We start from the raw sequence: 9,926 nt of genomic DNA on the forward strand, positions 1-9,926 counted from the left end.
TGGAAGGAGGTGAGGGTGAGGGTGATAGGCCGGAGAGGGGGTGGGGGCAGAGAAATCGGGAAGAAGATTGCAGGTCAAGAGGGCGGTGCTGAATCTGGGGGTTGGGACTGGGATAAGGTGGGGGGAGGGGAAATGAGGAAGCTGGAGAAATCTATATTCATCCCAGGGTCGGGCGATGGAGGAGGCCAAGGACCTGCGTGTCCTTGGCGGAGTGGGAGCGGGAGTTAAAGTGTGCAGCCACGGGGCAGTTGAGTTGGTTGGTGCGGGTGTCCCAGAGGTACTCCCTAAAACGTTCCGCAAATAGGCGGCCTGTCTCCCCAATGTAGAGGAGACCACATCGGATGCAGCTGACACAGTAAATGATGTGTGTGGAAGTACAGGTGAATTTGCGATGGAGATGGAAGGGTCTATTGGGGCCTTGGAGAGAGGTGAGGGCGCAAGTTTTGCACTTCTTGCGGTTGCAGGGGAAGGTGCCAGGAGTGGAGGTTGGGTTGATGGAGGTTGTGGACCAGACGAGGGAGTCACGGAGGGAGTGGTCTTTTCGGAACGCTGATACGGAGGGGAGGGAAATATATTCCTGGTGGTGGGGTCTGTTTGGAGGTGGCGGAAATGACGGAGGATGATACGATGTATCCGGAGGTTGTGGGGTGGATGGTGAGGACCAGTAGGGTTCTGTCCTGGTGACGATTGGAGGGGTGGGGTTCAAGGGCAGAGGTGCGGGAAGTGGAGGAGATGCGGTGGAGAGCATCGTCGATCACGTTGGAGGGCAAATTGCGGTCTTTGAAGGAGGAGGCCATTTGGGCTGTTCAGTAGTGGAATTGGTCCTGTTCCTTGGATGCTGCCTAACCTGCTGTGCTTTAACCAGCAACACATTTTCAGCTCTGATCTCCAGCATCTGCAGACCTCACTTTTTACTTGTTAAGAGCGAGGACCAGTTCAGTCAGTCGAAGGAAGGTGTCAGTAGAAGGGTACTGGTTGGGTCAGCGGGAGAGGAAGAAGCGGAGGGCTTGGAGGCCTTCGTGATGGCAGATGGAAGTGTATAGGGACTGGATGTCCATCGTAAAAATAAGGCGTTGGGGGCCGGGGAAGCGAAAATCATGGAGGAGGCGGAGGGCGTGGGTGGTGTCCCGAACGTAGGTGGGGAGTTCTTGGACTAAGGGGGAACAGGACAGTATCAAGGTATGCAGAGATGAGTTCGGTAGGGCAGAAGCAGGCTGAGACAATGGGTTGGCCGGGGCAGTCAGGTTTGTGGATTTTGGACAGGAGTTAGAAACGGGCGGTGCGGGGTTGTGGGACTATGAGGTTAGAGGCGGTGGATGGGAGATCCCCTGAGGTGATGAGGTTATGGATGGTCTAGATGACGACGGTTTGGTAGTGGGAGGTGGGGTCATGGTCAAGGGGGCAGTAGGAGGAGGTGTCCGCGAGTTGGCATCTAGCTTCAGCAGTGTAAGCCCTAACATCACGAAGGCCTCCAAGCCCTCCGCTTCTTCCTCTCCCGCCGACACAACCAGTACCCTTCCAATGACACCCTCCTTCGACTGACTGAACTGGTCCTCACTCTTAACAACTTCTCCTTCCAATCCTCCCACATCCTCCAGACCAAAGGAGTTGCCATGGGCACCCGCATGGGCCCCAGCTATGCCTGCCTCTTCGTCGGATATGTGGAACAGTCCATCTTCTGCAGCTACACTGGCACTCCCCCCCACCTTTTCCTCCACGACATCGATGACTGTATTGGCGCTATCGTGTGCTCCCACGAGGAGGTTGAACAGTTCATCCACTTTACTAACAGCTTCCACCCCGACCTCAAATTTAACTGGATCGTCTCAGACTCCCTGGTGGACTCATTCCACTACCGAACAGCCCAAATGGCTTCCTTCTTCAAAGACCACAAATTTCCCCTCCAACATGGTTGATGATGCTCTCCACCGTATCTTCTCCATTTCCCGCACCTCCGCCCTTGAACCCCGCCCCGGAATGCCACCTGGACAGAACCCCATTGGTCCTCACCTTCCACCCCACCAACCTCCGGATATATCGCATCATCCTCCATCATTTCTGCCACCTCCAAACAGACCCCACCACCAGGGATATATTTCCCTCCCCACCCCTATCAGCGTTCTGGAGAGACCACTCCCTCCGCAACTCCCTCGTCAGGTCCACACCCCCCACCAACCCAACCTCCACTCCCAGCACCTTCCCGTACAAGAAGTAGCAAAACTTGCACCCACACCTCCCCCCTCACCTCCCTCCAAGGCCCCAGTAGATCCTTTCATCTCCGTTGCAAATTCACCTGCACCTCCACACACATCATTTACTGTATCCGCTGCAACGGATGTGGTCTCCTCGATGTGGGGAAGACAGGCCGCCTACTTGTGGAACGTTTCAGGGAACACCTCTGGGACATCCGCACCAACCAACCCAACCGCCCCGCGGCTGAACACTTTAACTCCCGCTCCCACTCCCACTCCACCAAGGACATGCAGGTCCTTGGCCTCCTCCATCGCCAGACCTTGGCCACATGACACCTGAGGAAGAGTGCCTCATCTTCTGCCTAGGTACCCTCCAACCACACGGGATGAATGTAGATTTCTCCAGCTTCCTCATTTCCCCACCCCCCCACCTTATATCAGTCCCAACCCCTGGATTCAGCACCGCCCCCTTGACCTGCAATCTTCTTCCTGACCTCTCCGGCCTATCACCCTCACTCTCACTTCCTTCCACCTATCGTATTCCCAGCGCCCCTCCCCCAAATCCTCTCCCACACCACCACATTTTATCTCAGCCCGCTTGGCACACCAGCCTCATTCTGAAGAAGGGCTTATGCCTGAAACATCGATTTTCCTGCTCTTCGGATGCTGCCTGGCCTGCTGCGCTTTTCCAGCATCATACTTTTCAACTCTGGTCTCCAGCATCTGCAATGCTCACTTTCTCCTACAGAATCAGAGAATCCCTACAATGTGGAAGCAGGCCATTTGGCCCAATAAGTCCACATAGCCCTCCAAAGAGCACCCCACCCAGACTCATCCCCCCCTAGCCTATCCCTATAACCCTGCATTTCCCATACCTAATCTACCTAACCTGGCCACCACAGGTAATTCTGCTATAATACATAAATTGTTAATACAAATTCGTTGTAACGTGATTGGATGAATAGGGAACATTTTCCCTAAAACGCAAACTTTTAAAGAGTGTGTTGGCTATAATGTGATTACATTGTCAACATTTAAAATGTTTTTATATTGCGCGGATTTTGTACAGCATGGGGTCACAAAGAAGAAAACTACTGTATAATAGCAGAACTACCTGTGTGGGCAGTTTACCATATCCAATCGACCTAACCTGTACATCTTTGGACTGTGGGAGAAAACCAGAGCACCTGAAGGAAACCAGTACAGATACGGGGAGAATGTGCAAATTCCACACAGCCCAAGGCTGAAATTGAACCTGGGTCCCTGTGAGGCAGCAGTGCTAACTACTGAGCCACTGTGCCGCCCCACATTAGATTAGACTGTAAAGCTGCCAAATTTGCTCTGAAATAAAGAAACTAAATGCAGGGATTAAAAAAATAACTGTTGTAAATTACCAGTTTGGCTATGGTATAAATAAGAATGGATTATTTTACATTACCTGTTGGTTCTTTCGAAGTGTGCAATCTAAAAGCCAACATATTTTCCTGGTGTCCTGAACTTCTGTCAATACATCTTCTGATATACTGGGGCTAAAGACAAAAGCAATTAAACCCAGGACTGAGACTTCTCAGCACTAACATCAAAATATGGTAGTTTTCTAGCAAAGTTATTTACTATCATAGAATTCCTATAGTATAGAAGCAGGCCATTTGACCCATTGAGTCAACACCAACCCTCCAAAGAGCATCCCATCCAGACCTACCTCATCCCTGTAACCCTGTATTTGCCATGGCTAATCTACCTAGCCTGCGCATTCCTGGACAGTATGGGTGGATTAGCATTGCCAATCCACCTAACCTGCACATGTTTACATTATGGGTGGAAAACAGAGCAGCCAGAGGAACCCACGCATACAATGTGCAAACTCCACACATTCACTCAAGGCTAGAATCAAACCTGGGTCCCTGGCGCTGTGAGGCAGCAATGTTAACCACTAAGACACTGTACTATCCCAAAACTTGCTTCAATTGAAGCAAAACTTGAAACTATTTTAGAATAAAACTATAACTTGTGACAATATTTCAACAAACCATATTTCATTTGTACTCCATCGTTAGCTTTTTGAGAGATAATGGTAAAAAAATAATGCTCAAAGCAAAAAAAAGAGTTAGATAGAGCTAAAAGGATCAAAGGGTATGGGGGAAAGCAGAGACAGACCACTGAGGCAGATGATCAGACTTGATCACATTGTATGGCAGAACAGGCTTGAAACGCTGAAGGGCCTAATCCTGCTCATATTTTCTAGTTTTATTCAAATAGAAAAAGATTCAGTTCCAGTAAAATCAACCACAATTCATAGCAACTTGTATCTATTAAGCTTCAGTCTTACAGAAGACATCCTGTACCCAAATGCAGATTGGGTCTGAAAAATAAATCAAGAATTTGCATTTATATAAATACCCAGTATGATTGCTGGATGACCCAAACAACTTTACAACCATCAAAATGGCAAAGTCACCATTGCAAGGTGGAAAATACAGCAGCTAACTTGTACACAACAAATTTTCATTGTCAGCAGAGATATAGCAATGTGTTTCTGGGTTTTTTTAAACCATGGTTAGCCCACCTAATCAGTACATCCATGGACACTAATCCACCTAAACTGTACGTGTGAACTGTGGGAGAAAATCTGAACACCTCAAAGGAATGCATGTAGACAAGGGAAGAAAATGCAAACTCCACACAGACAGTTACTCAAGGCTGGAATTAAACCAAGACCCTGGCACTGTAAGGCAGCAGTGCTAGCCACTGTGCTGTTCTAGAACGTTACCTAAATCCCTGGATTAACAGTCCATTGATAATAAATTTCACAAACTATTAAGACTTCAAACACATTTTCCAGTATAATCATAGCTAACAGGCAAGTTTAAAATGATCTGTTAAAATTTTCATTGTCATCCCCTAAGTCCCCTTCAGTTCGTAATACCCAGGAACGTATCTCTACTTCTTTAATCTGTTCCCATCAAACTGCTGACCACGCTTTCCTGGTTCCCACATTAGCTGTTATTGAGAATGGTACCCTCTCATAAGGCACTGTCCCCTATTCTTCAAATTTACTGTAACTAGTACCCTCGCTAAAACAACAACTCTGTCCTGGCAATCTACTACGATATAAAAGTTCTCTATTAAGATGTCAATGTTCACTTTGCCAAAACTATTTCTGATACCCTTCAATCAGGTTCCCACCTCAACCACATAGTAAACCCTCTCTTCTTATTTTTAGTCTTTCTACAGATTGACATGATTGCCATGCCACTGTCCACCAACTGAACTCAACCAGTTTCACTATCCATCCAATGATATTCCCCTTGTTGGGGAGACTAGGACTACAGAGTACTGTAGTTTAAAAAGAAGTGGTCTCCAATTTATGATAGAGATATGGAAATTCTTTTTCCTCAGAGGGCCATCGTTCTGTGCAACCCAGTGGAGGAAAGCTCGTTGAATATCTTCAAGACAGAGTTGGATGGACTCTTGACAAGGGAGGTAAGAGGTTAGAGGGGAAATTGAAGCTGAATCCAGAAATCAGATCAGTCATGAACTTATCAACTAGCAGAGCAGGCTTGAGATGCCAAATGGTCTACTCCAGTTCCTAAATCATATGCTCACTTCTGGAGAAGATCACATGCAACTGGCTTATCATATTCCCAAAATCACTGCCTCTGCACTGTCCAAATTAATTATTCTTGCACCCTTTCTATCACATACCTGTGTTGTCCCTTAATAAGTTCTCACTGCTTCTGATTTGTCATGCTGCTTTGTCTGAGATTCAGTAGTCCAACTAGATTTCCAGAAGACTACAGCCACTGTATTTAGGCACCGTCTCAAATGTTTACCTTGCCACTATCTGAGGCAACATTAGACTACACAGACCTCTGTCATTTCATTTGATGTTGAGCGGAGCCTTCAAGTCACTGAACTCTCCATCGTTGGGGTCACTGCTTCTTGATCTGTCACAATGCCCTACTCTACCTCCTTTATTATCAATGCCTTTATTAATTGTAGGTTGTTCCACTGTTCTCTGGTTTAGCCTTTCATCTTTACCCATTGGTAAACTCGAAATTCATCCAAAATCTTACTAACTTTTGCCAAATCCTTCTCCACTTATCAGTACTGGAGTAGGCCATTTCGCCCCTGAACTCTCTCCAGTGGATTGCAGTCCAGCAAAACGTTGACCTTAAAACAATCTTCCTTGATTGCTAATCCCACCTTGGTCCTATTCCTGTAATTTTTCCTATTCCAGAAACTTATGTCTGCACTCCATTCCTCTAATTCTGGTCTCTAGCTCAGCCCAGATTTTAATTCTGGTAGCCACGATAGTAGCTGCCATAACCCAAATTCCAACTTCTGGAATTTCCTTCCTAAATCTTTTCATTTCTCTACCTTTCTTTCTCCCTTAATACCAACCTTTGACCAAGGTTTAGGTTCTTAGATTCATTCAGTGCAGAAAAGGCCCTTCAGCCCTTCAAACTACTCCAATAGTGCACTAATCCATATCCCTTGCACTTGTCCAATATCCTAGAATACTGTAACAGTTGAAGAGCTCATTCATTTTTTTTTGAAAGGTTATAGTGTTTCTGGCCTCCACTACCTTCCCAGGCAGTGTATTTTCAGTTTCTCATCACCCTGAGTGAAAAAAGGTTTTCACAAATCCCCTCTGAATCTCCTGCGCCTTACCCTAAAACTATGTCCTCTTGTGATTAATCCCTCAACCAAGGGCAATAGCTGCTCTCTATTCACCCAGTGCATACGCATCAATCTTTTACACCTCAACCATGTCCTCCTGACTTCTCTGCTTCACAGAAAACAATCCAAGTCTTTCTAGTCTCTCCTTATAAGTTAATTTTTCCATTTCAGGCAACATCCTGATGAACATCCCCGTGTCCCCTCTAGTGCTATCACATCTTTTCTGTAGTGAGGCGACTAGAATTGCATACATTACTCCAGCTGTGCTTAGCTAATGCTCTGTACAATTCTTACATTAATTCCTTGCTCTTATACTCTAGGCCATGACTGATGAAAATGCCCCATATGGGTTCTTAACCGTACTACTCACATGCTCTGCTGACTTCAGGAATCTGTGAACAATTACCCCTAGATCCCACTGTTCCTCTAAGCTACCCAGTGTCCTGTCATTCATTACATACACCCTCATCTGTTTTCTTCTTCCAAAATAGATCACCTTGCATACTCCAGGGTTAAATACCATCTGCCTCTGGTCTGCCTATCTACCAACCCACCTCGATCTTCCTGTAACCTACAACCATCTTCTTTGCTATTAACTATTCTACAAATCTTGGCATCGTCAGCAAAATTGTTTAACATTCATCCATATTTTCATCAGTAATGTATATAACAAACAATAATGATCCTGATATCGATCCTTGAGGTATACCAGTGTCCAGTCAAACATTCGCCTATGTATCCTATTACCAAGTCAGTTTTCAACTTGCCAGGATTCCCTCAATTCTGTGTACTTTCTCAATCAGTCTCCCACATGGGACCTTGTCAAAAGCTTTGCTAAAGCCATATAAACTACACCAACTGAACTTCTGTCTTGCCTCCCTTTTGTTTTGTCCTTTCTGGAGATTTCAACATTATTGACACCGATTCCAACGCCTCCCCTTCTGATGCAACTGTGCTCGCCCAGTTGCACTATCCATCCGGTGGATGCTCCCCCTTGTTGGAGAGACTAGGTCTACGGCGCACTGTGTTGCCTTTAAGGACACATTTTGTTCTGTATTTCTAAAACAGCTCATGGAATACTCAGCCTGAGTCTCAGTGAAACAGTTTTAGGGGAGTCCAGTCTAAGAGTCACCAGCATGTGGCACATTAACCATCTGCAATAACTCTAAAATAAATCTTTTATGTCTGATTTTCCTCTGCTTTAAATCATCCCGCAACTCCTGAAATTGATCAGCAGCAAACCCCCAGCCGGTGCCAAGGTCAATGTGCGTCTTTAAAAAAGTTGGGTGACCCCTGCTCCCCCGTGATAAAACGGTTTAAATGATTCTATTGAAGCGCCTTTGGGACACAGACTCGGAGAGCACACCCCGCCAGGTCTCCCACATCTCACCCGGTAGCAGGAGGCACGTCGAGCCGGCCACAGACACAGAGCCCGAGCCCGGGCCCGGCCCAAGAGCCGCTGGCAGCCGCTCAGCTGCAGCCTGAGGGCGAGCGCCATGGCCTGGGGGGCCCCGGCTATCAGCTTTAGTACAGTGCACGGCCAGGAGGAGGCACCCTCTCCTCTCTATCCTCCCTTCTGCGAAGTTTCTCTCTTCGACATCGGAAGTCACAGTAACATCGGCATCATCCAATAAGGTCCCCCCGCCCTCTCCGTGTCCCGCAATCCACTCGGTCCGGGTGGAACAACGTGCTCCTGCCACTGTGTTCCGGCTCATTGCAATCCCAGCTGAAGGTGTAAGTGAACTACTGAAAGGAGCAGATTGGAGAACAAAGACAAGGTGGTTGACAAAGCAAGCTGTATCCCAGGCTTTACTGAGAAGGGCACAGCATACAAGTTAAATCTGAGTAAAACACTTCAGTTAGTCTTAAGTATTTATTTCAGTGAAGACACGAATACATGAGAAAAATTGCAGGAAATATTCACAAGACAATGATTCCAGGGATGAGGAATCCAGTTTAACAAGTTGGTTTGGAAAAGTCCCGACGGTTCTCTTTGGAGAGGTATTCAAAAGCAAAAGGGGCCTGGACTGAGTAGATTAGGAAAATCTGTCATCCATTTGTAATACCGCGTTTAAATTAAATACCGGGGGTGGGTACAAACTGGATGTTTAAGAAGGAAATTGAAGGGAAAGTTAGAACAAGGGAAGTCAAGAAAGACAACTGTATCAATGAGGCAGAAAACTCAAAACGGGATCATGCTGTAAGGTTGAGTGAAATAGGGGTTGATAGGAAGGGTGAGGGCAGTAACAAATTAAAAATACTATATATGAATGCACGAATTATTAGAAATAAGATGGATGAGCTTGAGGCTCTTTTGGAGATTGGCAACTACGATATTGTGGGGATAACTGAGATGTGGCTTCAAGTGGACAGGGCCTGGGAAATGAATATTCAAGGCTACACGTGCTATCGTAAGGACAGACTGACGGGCTGAGGGGGTGAGTTGGTCCTGTTGGTAAGGGATGATATTCAGTCCCTTGCGTGGGGGGGGGCTAGAATCAGGGGATGTAGAGTTAGTATGGATAGAGCTGAGAAATTCCAAGGGTAGAAAGACACTCTTGGGAGTTAACTACAGGCTCCCAAACAGTAGTATGGATGTAGGGTGTAAGTTGAATAAGGAGCTGAAGTTGGCCTGTCGCAAAGATGTTACTACAGTTGTTATGGGGGATTTCAACATGAAGGTAGACTGGGAGAATCAGGAAGGTATTGGACCTCAAGAAAGAGACTTTGTGGAGTGCCTCCGAGATGGATTCTTAGAACAGCTGGTGCTGGAGCCTACCAGGGAGAAGGCAATTCTGGATCTGGTATTGTGCAACGAACCAGAATTGGTCAGGGACCTCGAAGTGAAGGAGCCATTAGGAGGTAGTGACCATAATACAATAAGCTTCAATCTGCAATTTGAAAGGGAGAGGGTACAATTGCTAGTGACAATATTTCAGTTGAATAAAGGGAACTATAGAATATTGAGGGAGGAGCTGGCCAAAGTTCAATGGTGCAATACCTTAGCAGGGATGACAGTGGAGGAACAATGGTGGATATTTCTGGGTATAA

At 46.6% G+C, this 9,926-nt stretch overlaps 1 protein-coding gene across 1 annotated transcript in view; it reads right to left on the bottom strand.

Annotated features, from left to right (window-relative positions):
• The window catches only part of LOC132823918 (AFG3-like protein 2), a 54,360-nt gene extending 45,838 nt beyond the window's left edge, over positions 1–8,522 (bottom strand). Inside the window, exons 1-2 of the mRNA XM_060838035.1 lie at positions 8,266–8,522; positions 3,631–3,721 (exon numbers count right to left, since the gene is read on the bottom strand). Of these exons, the coding sequence (XP_060694018.1) occupies positions 3,631–3,721; positions 8,266–8,373 (199 nt within the window). The 5' untranslated portion in view covers positions 8,374–8,522. The remainder of the gene's footprint in view (positions 1–3,630; positions 3,722–8,265) is intronic.
• Positions 8,523–9,926: the final 1,404 nt, after the last annotated feature.

This window comes from Hemiscyllium ocellatum, chromosome 17 (genome assembly GCF_020745735.1).
Source record: "Hemiscyllium ocellatum isolate sHemOce1 chromosome 17, sHemOce1.pat.X.cur, whole genome shotgun sequence".
Taxonomy (NCBI): Eukaryota; Metazoa; Chordata; class Chondrichthyes; order Orectolobiformes; family Hemiscylliidae; genus Hemiscyllium; species Hemiscyllium ocellatum.